The 17,240-nt window shown below is 54.6% G+C and overlaps 4 protein-coding genes across 4 annotated transcripts; 2 read left to right on the top strand and 2 right to left on the bottom strand.

Moving 5' to 3' along the window:
• Positions 1 to 19: 19 nt before the first annotated feature.
• On the bottom strand, positions 20 to 1,294 carry CAF17 (ccr4 associated factor; the record flags this gene model as incomplete). The annotated part of the gene is made up of 1 exon (XM_053194544.2): positions 20 to 1,294. One exon carries the CDS (start codon positions 1,292 to 1,294, stop codon positions 20 to 22), a length of 1,275 nt encoding a protein of 424 aa, XP_053048040.2.
• A 1,855-nt stretch (positions 1,295 to 3,149) lies between these two features.
• Positions 3,150 to 4,061, top strand: N0V96_007658 (uncharacterized protein; the record flags this gene model as incomplete). The annotated part of the gene is made up of 1 exon (XM_065758095.1): positions 3,150 to 4,061. The coding sequence occupies one exon, from the start codon at positions 3,150 to 3,152 to the stop codon at positions 4,059 to 4,061; it is 912 nt and encodes a 303-aa protein (XP_065613237.1).
• A 44-nt stretch (positions 4,062 to 4,105) lies between these two features.
• Positions 4,106 to 5,164, top strand: N0V96_007657 (uncharacterized protein; the record flags this gene model as incomplete). Its single annotated transcript, XM_053194543.2, has 2 exons — positions 4,106 to 4,467; positions 4,543 to 5,164. 2 exons carry the CDS (start codon positions 4,106 to 4,108, stop codon positions 5,162 to 5,164), a joined length of 984 nt encoding a protein of 327 aa, XP_053048039.2.
• Positions 5,165 to 15,975: 10,811 nt separating this feature from the next.
• Positions 15,976 to 16,791, bottom strand: N0V96_007656 (uncharacterized protein; the record flags this gene model as incomplete). Its single annotated transcript, XM_053194542.1, has 1 exon — positions 15,976 to 16,791. The coding sequence occupies one exon, from the start codon at positions 16,789 to 16,791 to the stop codon at positions 15,976 to 15,978; it is 816 nt and encodes a 271-aa protein (XP_053048038.1).
• Positions 16,792 to 17,240: the final 449 nt, after the last annotated feature.

Below are 17,240 nucleotides of genomic sequence, written 5' to 3'. Positions count from 1 at the left end.
AGCGGCACTGACTTCTCAGTTACCCAGATGCCTCGTTCAACCCGTTCCTCAACCACTCGGGCACGAATGCCTTGATCTTCACTGCGTTGTTCTGCTCACCGTCTCCCTCGCCCTCGCCCCACTTCAGCAAGAACTCGTTGGCGGGGTCAAACGTGGAAGCGGCCGTCTCCCCAGGTAAGACGACGTCCGTCATGATCTCCAGACGGCACAGGCCCAGGCCGACGTTCCCAATGCCCTTGAGCCACTTGCCCGCGCTCCGCCCCTTCTTGCCAGACCTCCCGATGCTCGTCTCGCGCGGGATCGATTCCGCGGGCAGCCCGCCCTCGGGTCCGTGATTCGCCGCGTCTTGATCTGCCTCTGGCCGGTACTGCAGCGTCTGGGGCGCCGCCCTATCCACATCGTAAACCATGCACGGCAGGATCCGCTTGCGCACCACGCCGCGGTGCTTTGTCCGGATCGTGAGCTCCTGCCCAACGTAGCAGCCCTTGTGATAGTCGATCCCGTTCATGTAGTCCATATTCGTCTCCTGCGGCAGCGCGTGCTCCCGAATGACCTCGTCCTGGCCCTCGGCGACACCCTGCAGGTACCGCCTGATTGTGTAGCTGTCCTCCGTCGTCACGTCCAGATCCAGCCCCAACCCGGGCGGCGGAGCGGCCGCGTCTCCGCCCTGCACCACGCGGTACCCAAGCCCAGGCGTCCGCGGATCCTTTGTCATCATGTCCAGCAGCGCAGTATCCGTCGTAATCGGCTTCCCGCTATCATTCCAGGCATGCCACACCGTCGTCTCGTCCGCCGCGAGCAGGCGCACGGTGAGCTTGGCGCGCAGCTTGTACCGCTTGATGTGCTTCGCCAGCCTCTCCGCCTCATTGGCGTCTACCTCAACGAGGAACCGCGTGCCGGCCTGCTCCGACTCTGCCGCCGCGGCGCTGCCGCCGAGGCCCGCAAGGTCTGGGTATATGAATACATCATGTAGGACGCGGCCCGTCGCGTTGAGGAATGCGGCGTAGAAGCCCGTCTTTCGCGCGCGGGCGGCCTCGGAGGCGATGTTGCCCGTGATGACGCCCTGGAGGAACTTGGCGGCGTCGGCGCCGGCTACGGAGATGAGGCGGCGCGAGGGGAGGGCGGCGTAAGCAGCGGAGGGAGGCGCTGGGGGTGGAGATGTCGTCGTCGTTGAGTTTGTGCTCGAGTATTGTCGGCGCTGCTGTTGTTGGCGGCAGGTGCGGCAGACGAAGGATGTGGCGGACAGATGCTTGCGTGCTGCTGTGAGCGTCGCGTTGCGGGTTACGGTGTTCATCGTTGTAGGTTGGGTGCCCTCTCGAGCTAGAGATGCGTCGACACCAAGAGAAGAAGGGATGAAAGAATAGCAAAAAAAAGAGTGCAAGATATGTTGGACTCAATCGGCGACCGAGCTCGCTGTGCGGCTATCTCAAACACGCCCGCGCGAGGATATGGAATGGGAAAATTGTTTGGTTTGTCATGACGTCCTAGTTCCGGGACGCACGGGACTCTCGGCCCGGGGTTAGGCCCATGGTACTGGGCAATGTCCAATGCCAGGGGCGGAGGGTCGGACGGCGTTGCTCCGAGTCTTTGCCCCACTGACGGAAGAGACCTGTACTTTCAGTGGAGACTGGAGAGGTTCGTCCCACATTCAACCTGAAAGGAAGGAAGGGTTCCCCTCTATGTGGCCTATGCTTTCCGAAGCTAAAGTGCTGCCTAGGGACGAAGCTTTTCTTGCAACATCATTCTCGGACTACCTACAACCATGTTCAATGTTTGTCATCCAAGTGGGTTTGCAGTCACTGGGGACAATGTACGAATTTCCAGGTGGAACTGTTACTGAAAAGGACTGACGACGCGCTGCTGCGGGTCATGTCGACTGGTGCCGGCAATGCTTACACTCGTTGCCTGGACGCACTAACTTGATGTGGAATACGATTCGACACAGCGCGCTTAGATAAAGCCAGCGATTACAACGTTTATATCCGTCCTCGCTCGGCAAGAGTCAATACAAAGCCATCATTACCAGAATTGGGTTCCTTGTATCAATCTCAAGGCCCATGGAAGCCATCGTGGCTTTACCAAACTTGACCGGCGAATTGGTCTGGTGGCGGACGATCTCACGTCTCTCTCGCCCACCGCCATACGATCTGGAACGTTGTCTTCCCTCTCCATGTCTCAAAATCATCACTGCCGGCCACCCGATATCCATGACGCAAATGCCCAACAATGTCGAGCAACACCTTCGCGGCAGTGAGGCACGGGCGCAGCACTCAGCGGGAGAGGCGTGCATTCCTCCTGGCAAGGCTGAAGGCACAGAGGCAATCGGAAGTGGGATTGCGACCCCGGTGGACTCCCAAATTTCCCAGGAATAACGAACCCCAGCAGGCACCCGCCAATGACAGCCATGTTGCCAGCGGTCCCAAGTAAGCACTAATGCTCGACGCCGCCCCGTGGCAGTGAGGGTGCCAAGGACGAGTGCGACAGACTGCCAGTGTCGCACCTATCCGCACCAAATCAGCCAATTTTTCCCGTGCCGAATACCAGTTGAAACCCCCATACATCGGTGTACGGGGATCAGCAACCTGGAGGGGGCCGGGCCACTGGGGTTCATCACTAAAGAGAGTCGAGGTTGACTGGAGGATCAGGGGTATGAAGAGCATTTGCTGTTGGGTAGGTGGGCTCAATGATCAATCCCGTCACCTCGAGCGGATCCCCGAATCCTACGGATATCAGGTGTCTGGCCCGATGCTACCCTCCCTTGTCTTGCAGAAAAGCATCGAGACAATTGGGACATGTTCTTCTCGCGCTCCTTCCCGCTCGCGCCACACTTTCGTCTCTAACCATCTTTTTCTCTCTGTCGATTTCGTCCGTGATCGTCACTTGGGAATGACTTGATCTCGCGTCTGAAGGATTTTCTCTCGTTTTGTGGCACGGGCACTCACTCTCTAGCGGCGGCGACCTTCATTACACACCATAGTCTGCGCGCATCGACCAGGTTGAGAAGCGGCGAGTCGATCGCGGTACAATATCGAGGATCATCCCGACATTCACAGCAAGTTCTTTGACTGTAGCCATCATGGTGTCGCGGTCATGGCTGGCGACGTTTCTCGTCGTCGGGCAGCTTTCCTCCATCTGTAGCGCGCAAGTAGATGTTCCCTCAGTCAACAACTTTCGCAGAAGAGTCTTTGCTCGAGGTTAGCATCAGTCTGTGCCTCTCTCAAGACACACAGGACCTCATTAACGATTGCTTAGCGTCGGTCATTGGCGACTGGGTCTATTACGATGGAGGTGAAGTATCACAGGTCATCAGCGGGTTGAGTCCCCAGTCACAATGGCGGCCCTCCAACCCGACAAACACGACGCTCTCAATCGACCTCACCAAATCATGGACGCCAGAAGACGTGGAAATCAAAGAAACCTCCAAATCGGCCCCAAAGATGATGAGGCAGGCCATCTTCACCGACAACTCATCCGATTCCTTTTACATCTGGGGCGGTTTCACCTCGTACGGCGCCACAATCCCAGACGCGAAACTCTGGCACTTCACCCCGGACGGCAGCGGCGGCGGCCAATGGGGCACCGTCCTCCCGCACGGCAACACCGCCTTCACGGCCCTCACCCGCTCGCAGGGCGGCGCCTTCGTCAGCACCAAGGACTCTGGGTTCTACTTTGGAGGCTTCTCCGATTCCGGGTCCGACCCGAAACCCAACGGCCCCGTGCCGGGCTTTTTGCAGTTCAACTACACGGCGACAGACACGGCGTGGACGAACAACTCGGACAGCGTGCCGTACTCCGACTACGGCACTCTCGTGGGCGCCACGGCGCACTACGCGCCGTATGGGCCAAACGGTCTGATTATGATCTTTGGCGGAGGATCGCACGTCATTGGAACCGGCCAGAGCGTGGATAACGTCGGCTATCTGAGCTTCAGCACGATCTACTTCATGGATCCCGTCACCAAGGTGTGGTATACCCAACAGACGAGCGGAAACGCACCCGGACCGCGCATGTGGCACTGCACCGTCGGAGCCCAAGGTCCCAACAACACATACGAGATGTAGGTTCCTCGTTAACTCTGTCAGAAAAAACGAATCTCTCTTCAAAGATGCTGACCAGAGTGATCAGATTCATGTACGGCGGCAGCAACATCGCCAACAAGGAAACTTTTGACGAGGTCTACATCCTCTCGCTCCCCGGCTTCGTCTGGCAAAAGGCAAACTACACCTCCGCGGCCCCGCGCGACACGCAGTCGTGCATCGTCGCTGGCCAGCGCCAGATGATCACGTTCGGCGGCGTCAACAGGATGGCCAATAACGCCAACTCGACCCTCTTCTTCAACGAGGAGGATTCCTTCCGCCAGGGCGTGGGCGTCTTCGACCTCACGGCGCTGGCGTGGAAGGACGCATACGAGCCCACGGCCGCCGCGTACGATTCTCCTGACGTCGTCAAGGCTTGGTACAATGAGGGGTGAGTTTTGATCTCATTATCTCTTTGACAACAGATTATATCTAGAGTGTAGTCCCACTGACTTTTTTGTCGCAGCAACCTCGCCAGCGTCAAGTACGGCTCGGGCGTCGAAGCCCTCATAAACTACGGCAAATCAGGATCAGGCTCGAGCTCAGGCTCAGGTTCCAGCTCCGGCTCCGACGGCTCCAGCTCCAGCTCCGACTCGAAATCCTCCAACACGGGCGCCATCGCCGGCGGCGTGGTAGGCGGCGTAGCGGGCGTCGCCCTCATCGGCCTAGCCGCATTCTTCCTCATGAGGCGGCGGAAGCACAAGAAGGTCCCGACGGAAGAAACCGGCCCCAACGCCGTCGAAGCCCCGGGCTCGGCCGCCTACTATAATAACCACAACAACAATGCCGGAATGCAGCAACACCAGCAGGCGGCCTACTCGCCCGGCCCCGCCCCGTCAATGACGACGGCGCCGTCGGAGCTCCAGGGGGAGTACAGGGACCACTCGCCGTTCTCGGGCAGCGACGTGCCGCCCAAGATGATGCAGCCTCCCGAGATGGATGCAGGGGGAGCCGCGGCACTATTACGCGGCGGAGCTGGATGGGACGGAGGCGCGGAAGTGAGGTTGGTTAGCCCTGAGGGATGGCTGACTGAATATTTTGGGTACCGTTTGAGGGGAGGAAAGGCACCTGGACTGGAAGAGATATAATTCATGATGAGATGTGACAATATCCAAGTCCGAAGTAATGTTTCTAGGAAAATATAGACTGTATAGTATACACTGTCGATAATACCCTGCCCGAAGAGAAGTTACACGATGAGACTTGCGTTTTCTGGAATTCATGTAGCTTGCCCGTGGTTCGTGGAAATTTGGATAGAACAACCATCACTCCCGACGTCCAGCTGGGCATGAAGGGAGGAGGTAAAGAGAACCAGCCCGCTTGGGACAGGCTTAGGACACCCAGATAGCTTTGCGGCGTAGCTACCTAAATGCTGCGTTCTTCCCGCCAGGCCTCTGTTGCGTTTCTGTATGTCTATTCTGCATTTCTAGACCGTAGAAAATCGCGCTATTCGTACTTGCCCCAACCCGCGCTCTCGCTCTTGAGCTCAACTAATAAAAGCGACCAGCGGGCATATAGCACCAGACATAATGAGAGAGGCATAGCCCCTTCGAGTACAGGGGCTAGAACAAATATGGACAGACTATTTTTTACGTTACAACGTCGTCTTCTGTATAAGTGGTAGCATTTTGTATCCTCAGGAACAAGGGTCTGGCTACCTATGTAACTAAACCGCAATCAACCAGAGCGCCCTCTGGGCATATGATGTGCCGTGCTGCCACTGGAGTAACGTGTGACAAGTCAGACAATGTTTACACAACTTTTTCTTCTTATGCCTGGAGGAATTGATAGTAGGGTTGTGAAGAAGCGTTATCTTCGGGCAGCGGTCCCTTTCCAGTCGACGTTGCCGCCTTTGTACCTATCGTTGTGATTCGTCACCAATCTCACAGGAGTTTTGGTCAACTAAATTATAGGCCTTCAGGAACCACTTGGCATAGTCGAGCAGAAGCTGCCTCTTTTGTGTCCTGTAGCATACCTGAAGTTGTGGGGCGACACGATGTGTACAGCAATCCCAGTTAGGTATTGCGATGCGCTGCGGGAGAACGAGATCAGCGAGGCGAGACTCAGGGGAACGGCATCATGTTTTGTGGCCTCCCTTCTGTTGCAAACGGAGTTTCCGGGCCTATGATGAGATGTTGTGGACGTGAAGAATGGCCTTCACAGGCTGAATCAGTATATTCGTTTACGCTGGAGTCCATGGAGTCTGGGCAACGGAAATGGCCGGAAACGTCGTTCGGCGCATCTTGTATGTTTCTGTTTAGCCCAGACGGAGCAGGTTCAAACGCGGAATTGCACACATGAGGTTCCCTGGCAGGAACTCGTGATCTAACGCCTCCCCGGCGTTGGGGCCGACCAAGACCAGCTGAACCGTAAATCGCTGTGGCCTTTACCTATCATTCCGAAATTAATGTCTAGGGTTTTGGGTCATGTTGGATCATGCGACCTTGCAGGAATTTGACCAGCCATCGTGAATGATGCCAGACGCGGATCACTCTGAGCCAAAGGGTATGTGGGAGGTTCAGCTCTGCGCACTAAGTCTTCAGCTATGAGCAAAAAGATCGGATGCGTATGCTTACCTGAAAATCGCCTATGCTTTTCACATAAGTGAAATCTGCTGAAAAGGGGGAAGAATGTGCTTGTAAGCCACATAACTCAAGAGCAGATCACCATTGTCTTTTGGTCACTTATCACATTGACGACCAGTCAACATCGCGTGGTTGAATGGTGTAAGTGAATTTACGCTTAGGGATTGGCGACCCAACGGGAACCGAGAATCCTCATGCTTCGAGACAAAACATCCCGCTCGTTCCCCGCGTCAAGATCAAGTCACTAATGGTCTAGGGACGGGCCGCACGCTATATTGAGGATGTTAGCTTCCGAGTATTTAACAAGGTGGCAGACGCAACTCTCACCGTTATGAAGAGCCAGAGTTTGTTGACATTTGACCTGATACTACATTATCATCCGAATCTTTTGCTACGACGCTTCCCGACTTTACGGTTCAATTATTCTCTATCTACATCCACTTATCACCAGACTTGTCACCATGAGCAATAACAGCCAGCCTCAGCCTGATTGGAGTAAGGTGCCTCTGAGGGACGAGATAACCTGGACAGACGTCACGAGCGCCAATGGCCGGTATTGTTAGTGGGAGTGGGAGTTTTGGGGTATGGGGCAGTAAGATGGAGAAGAGTTGGATGGTGAAGGTAGTAAAAGTCTGCTTGTCCACGCGGAATTAGCGTGATTGTTCATCCACTGTCAGGACGAAGAGACTTCAACATTCGATTGACTACATTTTGAGTCCGTGGTCACGGACTAGCTCGTCAGACTGCCGGTTTATGAGCAAATCAAGGACTCTAGGGCATGGTCCTGCGAGATCAGACCGTTGAGAAACGTTTATATTTTAGTATCGAAAGTGCGCATAGATGCCTTGATTCATGCCTACTATCCCACGTAGGTATTCATAAAACAGTATAATAACGGCCAGCAGTTCACCGGCAACCGTTACTTTTGTGTCGGTAGGGGTTGACTTCTTAACACGAGGCGAAGTTGGAGAACCTCAGAGCCTCTGATGCTAATTTACTTCGGACATGAGAGACTTCTTATCTGAAAGACACATATCCAACATCTAGGGAAAGTGGACATCTCAATCAACCTCCTGCATCCAATACAACTACTACTTCAGAGTTGAATGAGGGAACGGACTTTGATTCAGGGCAAAATGCTCATCCTCAAATAGGAACTAGCAACGATTCAGGGAAAGGATATATTGCATATACTAGAGACTATACAACGACATAAAGGCTCAGGTTTAGGAAGCGTGGTAGCTGAGATTCTCTTCCCCGCCGATTACATGCTCGTAGGCAAGCAGGCTATGAGGACCGATTATCGTACAACCGGATCCAAATCGTCCACTCCTATCGACGTCCTTGACCTGGCTGGTGGTAAGGACTAAGAGGATGCATGGGAGACAAAACATCGCCCTGATGACGAATAATTCAAATACAAAAAGAATAGGCAAGGAAGGAGGGGGAATACTGACCCTACAACTCGGGCCCCTGCCCGGAATCGAACAGGGCGCTCCTCAATTAATCCGTACTCTGACTTCGTTGGAGTATCTGTTTATTCTACCATTTAACTACCTAGTACATAGTTTTGACCTGACCGCCAACCGCAGGCGGGCGCTCCCGTTGTGCTGGTAACAGGAACCGACGTTGAGGGGGTATAAGTAAGGCTGAGCGAAGGTGAATGGTTCATCCGCGGGTGGGAGGAGCTAGAGGGCTTAGGAAGGAAGGACGAAAGACGCAGAGATGGGAAGGAGCGAGGCTGGTGCCGCTGGCCGAAGTTGTAGTCGAACACCACCATCGACTGCTACTACAGGCTTGACGGTCTTTCACCCGCGAAACATAGCCTCGGCCACAGGCCACTCGGCCGGGTAAACGGGATGACGGAAACCCTACCTAAAAAGGACCCTGACGACCCTGTCGAGACGGGACCCAGAGCCTTGGATCCTAAAGCTCATCGGGCGAAAGAAGTTACGTCAAGTCTCATCGCCGTTCATCGAGGAAGCATGCCGGCGATCCATGGTTTCGATCCCCAACGTGTTCTCCGTAGGGATACACCGCGCACCAAACTAGTACACACCACCTCGCGGATCACCCTTTCGCCTCATCACCGCAAATCATGACAGCATCACTCCCGCCTCGGCGCCGAAAGGGATGAGCTAGTTCACCTTGGACGCCCGACCTCCGTGCCCATAACGTGGAATGAATCTAGCCCGCCGTCCGAACCACCCCTCGTTGGAATCATCTCTCATCAAACCCAAGTAAGAGGATCAACACCTCTAAAGCTCTAATGACTTCATCACTTTTAGGGGTCCAAAAAAACGGGACCCGCGGGAAGGGGAGCTCATCTGAGTGGTGAACGTCTAAAATATGGGTCCAAGGGAGGTGTGAGTGCGGAGTGTGTTGGGTCCCGGACTTTGGCTTCTCCCCGAAGAGCCGGGTTCCTTGCGCTGTGTGGCGTGCCGCTCTCAAACCCGCGGGCTTACACTCTACAGTATAACCTGAAGGCTGAGAGATAAATACTCATGACCTAGGACGGAGCTAGGGTGAGCTGAGGTAAGCGGATGGTAGTAGAGCGGAGAATCGATGGCCGTGGGATGGAGCTTCTCTGGCGCATCACTCTTTGGGTGTGTATGTCTCTTCTGTGCGTTTGTCGGGGTTGGACAGGTCTGCGAACTCCGCTCCGCGCCGAGAGTTCCTTCGATGCCTACGCTTGTCTATTGTGCACCCCACGCGGGGTTAAGAGCGAGTGCGAAAACGCGGCGCACGCCCACACTACACGAACCTGTAGTGGTCTTTGAGGTGTATGGAGTATGAACGCAGAGTACGGGTATGCTGTCTCTGGATAGAGGTGTAAGATGGTGAGGTTTGCAGCCATAGGTAGAGTTGTAAGCTACGCCATCATGGGACGTAAGTCAGGTCGTCGAACGGCGCGGTCACGTTCATCCAGTCAGGCGGTCGCTGTATCGCGTCCCAGTACCACCCATCCATCCATCATCCCATCTCATCGGACACACCAGTCTCTGCTTGAGACGACCAACCTGGTGGGAGCTTGACTCTGGAACTCATCAGATGACTGGTGTACGGATGCGCACTTGACTTTCTTCCACGGCAGACCGTTTCGTTTCCGAGAGAGACATGCAGACGCAAACCAATGTCAGGAACCCGGGCTGGAAGGGGGGACGGCATCTTCAACACGGGCCAACTCTTGTTTCCTCCCGACGGAGAGAGACAGTGTGCTCATTGCGTGAACCGCTGGTCTGGACAGTCGAAAGGCAATTTGTCTCGTGATCCGGACGGTCTTGACGATTGTGGAGCTGGCCCGTCCTTCGGTGCCGAGGGCGGAGTGGAAATAGATCTCTTGAGCTTCCTCGGGTGAAGTGGGCCACCTGGAGCATGGCGCAGCGAGCCACGCACTACTGTTTTGCTTCAGAAATGCGAGATCTCCCCGTTTGAAAATATTTTCTGGAGACACACGGCCGATGAAGCCCTCGTGGCCTTCTCAGATCGTAGACTCTGTTTGGCTCACGAGACTGCGATTCCGGTACAGTCTGGCTGTCAACGATGATAGATGCCTATTGCTTGGCAGCCCGGAGAGGTTTCCACACGAACTGACAAATCCGCCCTAGTGAACTCGGCCGCGAGCAACAAACACAAATCCAGCACGTTCTGCGGATCTTTGCAACAGACAGGTGCGGCCCGCTGCTTGCATTTCCTCAGGTTTCGCAAGGGAGGGGTGTGGGTGTATGCATGTCGAGTTTTGTCTCTGATTTCCAAGCTAACAGTCCTTCCTCCTTCGACCAGTCATCGGACGCTCGGACAAAGTGTGGGAGATTCCTTGGCAGCCGTGGCAGGAACGGACTTACTGCGTATAGTCGCTGGACACCTGGATGACTGATGAATAATTCGGCTTCGGCTTACGATATCAGCCCCCACGGCGTTGCACAATTATGGGCCCACTTGGTACTATGCTCACCCCCTTCTTATGCACAAAGCGGATAAGGTAGAACGATCCATAATTCTCGGCCCTCGGGCTCCAGCCGTCCAAGGGGAAAGAGATGGACCCCGCCAGGTTCTGGACTTACGGATTACAATATGAGATTAACTCCAATGCCAAGCAATCACCCATCTGCACCTGGCACCACAGGCAGAGCGGGCGGCGGTGGGGATAGGTAAGCGGAGGGAGAGGAGAGAGATGCGGCGGCGCAGGCAGCACGAATCCAAGACAAGGCCACCACCATTGCGAAATTTCAGGGCCGGCCGCGGTGAGTGACTCAAAAACTCCCGAATAGGGTGGGGGTGACAGCCTCGCTTCCCTTGACCAGATTGGAATTTGCCATCTCTTCATCGAACGACTCATCAGTCAATAGTCACGATCGAACACTCACGATCTTTCTTGCATCAAAGTTTTCTGATTCTTACCCCTGCGATAATTATCTGCAACTATTCGTCCCCTTGCTTTGAGAAAAAAGAAGAAAAAAAGAAACTCCACCATACTGCGTATAGATGCCCCCGCCGTGCCGAAGGACTCACAGTCACAGGCTTCTGGGCTCGCCGCACTCCCCTTCCGCACCGCCGCCCGCCCGAAACCCAATCCATCCACCGCACCCCGGCGGAGACGGGGGTGGGAATCGTCGTGGAGCGGCGGTTTGTTAGAGAACGATGGATCCTCGCGGTGCGGGTACAGGTTGCGGGCGAACTCCTCATCCAGTCGTCCAACTTTGAAGCGAGCACTCACTGATTATCCTTACTCTTGTGAAGAGAGTCGAGACCTTTTTTCGTTATCCACAATAGAGTTGATCTTGATTATTCTGGACCTTGGATTTTCTCTCTCACTTGCCCGCTTTCCCACTGTACAGCCGTGACAGCGTAATCCAGTGGACCCGGATTGTGCCAGATCCATCCCCCCCCCCCCTCCTTATCAATGGAAGCAGATCATGGACCCCAGGAAGGCTGGAGTAAGGTAATCGTAGGAATGATATGATTGCATACGCGCGTGAAGATCTTTCCCAGTCTTCGGAAGCCGTGGCCGTAGCCTACCTTATGGCCTCAAAAACCCCTCTTCACACACGATCTTCCTCTTATCTGATCTTCCTTATCGATAAGACTCAATGATTCCCATGCAATGGAAGATCAGATCGCCTTTCTCAAAATTCGCCATCGTGACCTCAGTATTCCCCATGTGCGGGCCGCCGCCACCCCCCTCATGCTCTAAGGTAGAGTAACGACGTGATCGATATCGACAATCACAGGTCGTCATCACGCGATCTTCCGGTACGCTGCGGAGTAGACAGACGCGATTGCGTGCGCGCGAGGCGAGACAGAAGGACTCGATCTCTGTCCCTGGCTCATCTATGCCATTGTGCACAATTGACACTTTGTCGAGGGGTAAACTCCCCTTCCCCCGCTCCCTACTCTCGCCTACAGCCTCAAATGATCGACGGGGAGGGGGGGAACACACAAGCAAAGGCAGATAGGGTCCAGGACTCCAGGACTCCAGATTACAGCCCCCTTCACTCCTGAAGTCTGGCCCCCTTCACGCCCTCGCGCCCTGAACCGAAAAAACCCCACGCCCGTAGGACTTTCAGGCCCCCAGGCCCCCGGGGCGGTGATTGATATCAATCCCCGTCAAATGATGCCCTGCTCGCCAGCGTGTCTTTTGTCTCATCCAGGGTAATTTGAGATGAGGTGTCAATCCTCCCCCAACCTGCACGCACTTTGCAAGTTCTGTGCAGGGCACCGCTTTGACCATTTTCCCCTTCGCCTTGCTCTACGAGAAATAAGAAAAGAGTTATCCCCAGTCAGTTCACCCAGTCAAAAACCTCAAGAGCCCAGCGAAGAGGTTGGGCTAATTTCCCATAATGCTTGTAAACCTGTACGTGCCTGTCTAGGGCCGCCCCAAAATCCATCCCCAGGAACTAAACCCAACCCTCCAAGGCTTCACCGCCCTGCCTTACCTTTGGTTTGTATTTTTTTTTTCCTCCCCAACTTTCCCATGCTGCCTGCCGTGTTGAGGCCCTCCCTCTCCCACAGCCGCAGGTAAGGTAGACTTGGGTAAAGTAACCCCCGGGATTGATAAAAGGGACAGCAGATACTTCGTACCCCGAACGAGGGGCGGTCAAGCAAAAAAAGACATTACACATCGTGGGTTCATGGGATTGTAACTCTCCCACCGCTGCCAAGTGTGACGGAAGGGGTGGTGTTTGTCAGACCTAGACCATCTAGGCCGGTACGCTACTCTCACAAAGGTGCATCCGATAATTTTTCCATCCATCCAACTCCGTACACCAACAAAAATACACGGAATCTTGCCGAGAAGTTTTGTATTGACTCGGGTCGGGGCATATACTATCTAGATAGTCTGTAAAATCTGCAAACCAACTCACAGGTGCATATCCGCTGGTTGCCGTGTGTCACGATAGAGAGAACCATCTACCCGAACCACCCCTCACAAAACCCCAACCTAACCCGCGGGATTCAAACGTCCTGAATCAGGAAGAACAACGCAAGTGAAACAGAAACAAGCGTGCCCGCTGTCTCGTCACACTCGAGTTCTGCGTTATCCGTACCTACTTTACCTTTACTCCCACCAGTCTGAATTAGGCTTTCCGTAGCCGAGACTGGCGATCAAAAAAATTGGATTCGACTGCACGCATAGTAATTGACTGCATGCTAATATGCCTGCCGTTAGCTACTACTACTCCCGCCGACGCTGCCGGCTCGGCCAAGGCTTCCGACGGGCAGGCGGGAAAGACTGGATCGGCAGAGTGCACCACCACCACCAACACTACCTTTAAGCCGTCCCGGCAGCGTGCATGTCTCTCACACTCTTTGCCCTTATCGCCGGCCGTGTCGGCTCAATCGTGAACCTGCCGACCCGCGTACCAGCGAAGTCGGACGCTGAAGGCGTGGTGGTTGCCGGCGTATGTCTGAAGACCGGATGGATAGACCGGATGAATCATTTCAAATGGCGGCAGGCAAAAGACACACACCCTCCTTCTGTGGCCTCATCGCTTCCATTTGCCAGTCCTAGTATTTCCTGCATATTACCGTGTGAGATTCGAGCATTTGGTTCTGGAGGGTACTTGGCGTGTCCGCATCGTGGATAGGGCAAATGGGGATGCCCAGCGAACAGGCCGGTTCGCCGACGAAGCCGTAAAAGTACGGTAGTCAAGGACTCCGGGCGACCCTCGCCAAAGACTTTCACAAGCCAAGTCCAATTGTGGTGCCATTTCAATCCTGCCTTTGATCTGCCAATCTTAAAATCTGGCAGTTCAGATCTCCGTTGGGGTCTTTCGGTTGCTGGCTGCGCCTTATGTCAGCGCGGGATGACGGTGGCCTCGGCCTCGAAAAAGGGCCGCGCTCGGGCCCCTATGCGCACCACGTGTCTCCACGTTCGGGTTCCGAGGGAACAGTCTGGCACCGTCCACGGGTGGAAGGGCGGATTTCTGGCAGGGCAATTGCGGGTGGTTGTCTTCTCCGTCGGTTCCTTTGGTGTCCCTGGGGCTTATCTCCTTTGGGTTCGCCGTCTCCAGTCGGACGGGATTCGTCCGTCCGCGCGCCCTGATGACTGTCATTGATTTTTCCTCTGTTTTGGCCTCGGTGACTCGCATTCGCTGTCGCGGCCGCGTTGCACACCCCCTCCCCAGCGTACCGTAATTGTGTACGCGGGATGCCACACCGTACACGCCTTTTCCGCTCGCTCGTGGGCTTCGTATCGTCGTAATCGTTCTTTTTTCGCGTCGTCTTCATTTTTTTCTGCCTCTTGATTTCCACTCCAACGTCCCAGCTGCGCCATGCTTGCCTCGCAATCGTTTTTCTTTTCGGTGTCAATCGAAAATCCATCAGACCAGTTCAAATCAGATCATCGTCGCCGTTCATCGTTCACCAGCGGCGTTCATCCGTAAAACTCGGGTGAATAAAATATCGTGACATCGGGTTCGTCGGCGACTATCCGTACATATCCTCGGTGACATTCTTTTGTGCAAGTCGCTTCGGGTGCGACGGCGCGGAATATGTGATGAATAATTCGAATCGCTGGCGTCGGCTTTTTCGCTGTTTGCTCTTCACCTGCACCATTAACCACGGGCCTAACCTAACCTCCAGGCAGCCTAATTATTAATTCCGTCTTTTTGCGGTCAAGAAAAGGACTGTACGGCGGTAGCCCGGTAGGGGAGGGTAGTTAAAACACACCGCCAAAATCCGAATGCCATGAGGAACCCCCTCGTGATTCGTCCACGATACGGGCAAGGCAGCGGCGTTAGTGAACAACGGAAATCTGTAAGACGGTGACTGTCCTGAAAGATGACTAGATGGGAAGGCAGGGGGGGCGTGTCGATAAAATGTCGGGGCGCGGAAATCGGTCGCTCGTCGTCGTGGAATTTGCTTTGTAACCCCCATTCGTGGCAGGCAGGCAGCTCGGCTTCGAAGGGTGAGGTAAGCGAGCGAGGGGTTGGCGGGCGGGCACCTGAGCAGCTGGAGCGAAAGTGCAGGTTGCAGGTCCACGGGTGCTTGGAAAGACCGGAGGTTGAGCGACGCCGATCTGCCGAGATCGCAGGGCGCATCCACCAACCCTCTTCGGGTACCTGGGCGAAAATGGTAGGCCTACGCAGTACCTACTCCGTCAGAGAAGAAAAAAAAAAAGTCGATTTTTGTGAGGTGCGCGGTTGGAGTCGTCGTAACGCGCAGCGGCGCATTGTAACGGCAGGTCTTTGCTGAATCATGTGGTCTGCCTAAATGACTCGGTCAGCGCGCAAGTTTCATCCAACACTCCTACTGCCGCCCCGACATGAGGCGAATGGAGAAGCAATGATGATGCAATCGTGACTTACTTTTGTTGTCGTGTTGTTTTTTGCTCCAAGTCCTCGAAACCAGTTGATCACAGTACTGCAGAGGACAGGGGGTTTGATTTGATTGATTTTTCAATTGGTTGTTTTGAAGCTTCGCTTTTGAATAGGGCACTGTTTGACCCTTAAGCGGCTATCTATCTGGTTTCTGTAACACATGTTGCTGGTACCACTCAACCGCGGACTGGAGCCCGGGAGCGGGAAGACAGCTGAAGAAAAGAAAAAATTCCAGTTCCATTATCCATCAGGGTCCTCCAAATAGGCACCCCATGCTTTCTCATTGCGACATATAGGAAAGTAAGATGAGAGAGAAGAGTTGAGAAGACATTGCTGTCGTTTTGTAATCCAAGTAATTCGTAACCCATGCCGTTGTAATTTGGTATCGGTGACAAATGATAAACGCCGTGATATATGCAAACGCTCGCTGATGTAAAAGCCAAAGAAGAGATCATGTTTACAAGGTAGTGTGTGTGCTCTCGAGTGTAAGACTTAGTACACTGAGATGGCAGACACGAGCCTTGCTGGGTTGCGGGCCGGCAGGTAGTAGCCTTCAGAGTAGAAGGTGCCGTCGCCCTGTTGTGATTGTTGTTGAGAGATCTCTTCCTTGGCCTCCTTCTCGTTGAAGGTGAGCACTGCGTTTGGCGGTGATGGGGGCATCGACTCGTCGTCTGAGATGTCAGAGTCGTGCTCGTGCTCGAGCTCTGGTGGTGAGCTGGAGCTGGAGTGGGATGGTGTGCGGACGAGCTCGAGCTGTGCGTAATCCTCCTCGAGGTCGTCCTCCTCCATGTCGTAGTCTTCCGAGACCTCGATGGTAGATGTTCTCGGAGAAGCGGGGGCGGCGGAGGGCATGCGGCGGAGGGAGACGGTGTCGGCCATCTCAATATCATCCTCCTCGTAGTCGTCGTCAGAGGAGACGGAAGAGTCGTCCGAGTCGGAGGAGTCATCCTCGTAGAGGTCCTCCGAGTCCTCGGCGATGGAGTCGGCCCATTGGATGTGACGGTCCTTGGTGGCAGCGGGAGCGGACTCGGTCTTGGTGGCACCGCGGACGGACTGGTTGAACCAGCTCTCTTGTTCCCGCTCGGCATCGGCGAGCTCAAGCATGAGGGAGTCGAGGAGATTGGCGTGGCCGACGAGAAGGCGGAGGTCGTGGTCAGCGCGGGCAGCCTCAGAGGAGAGCTTGGCCCGGGCCTTGTGGGCGAGGTAGTAAGTCTGGGTGATGCTCATCTTCTTCTTTTGGACGGCAAGGCGGAGGGGTTGTTGTGTGTGAGGAGCAGTGAAGGTGGAAGTTGTGGTAGTTGTCGACATTTTGTATGACTGTGCACCAATGGTGACTGATATGTCGCGATTTTGGCTGGTATGACTCAAAGCGAGATCGGGGGGTGCAAGATGCAGTGGGGCAGGGATGCCTGGGCTAGTTGGCTTGGTCTGTGATGATGCTTTGGTAATCTTTTTGGAGTATACCAGATGAGGCGGCGAGATGGGATGGCAAAGAGGCAAGGTCGATGATGGTTATATAATAGTTCAGGTTGGAAGATGTTTCTTCTTGAGAGGAGTTAGTATCGATCTTGTGTCTTGGTCTGTTGAAGCTGAGGCTGGATGATGGGATTTCTCTACATCTGGTTGGGAAGGGGAAACACATTTCTTTTAACTCAGGTTGCTCCGCTGTGCTGGCTGACCTGGACTTGTCGGGCTCGGAGAGAAGAAAAGTGAGGGAGGAGCGGTGACAAGGGGAGGGGTGTGGGAGCGAAGGGTGT

The sequence above is a fragment of the Colletotrichum fioriniae genome (genome assembly GCF_027942845.1).
Source record: "Colletotrichum fioriniae strain IMI 355084 chromosome Unknown scaffold_9, whole genome shotgun sequence".
NCBI classification, from domain to species: Eukaryota; Fungi; Ascomycota; class Sordariomycetes; order Glomerellales; family Glomerellaceae; genus Colletotrichum; species Colletotrichum fioriniae.
Note: the sequence above shows the minus strand (reverse complement) of the source record. Positions and strands in the feature narration are given on the sequence as shown.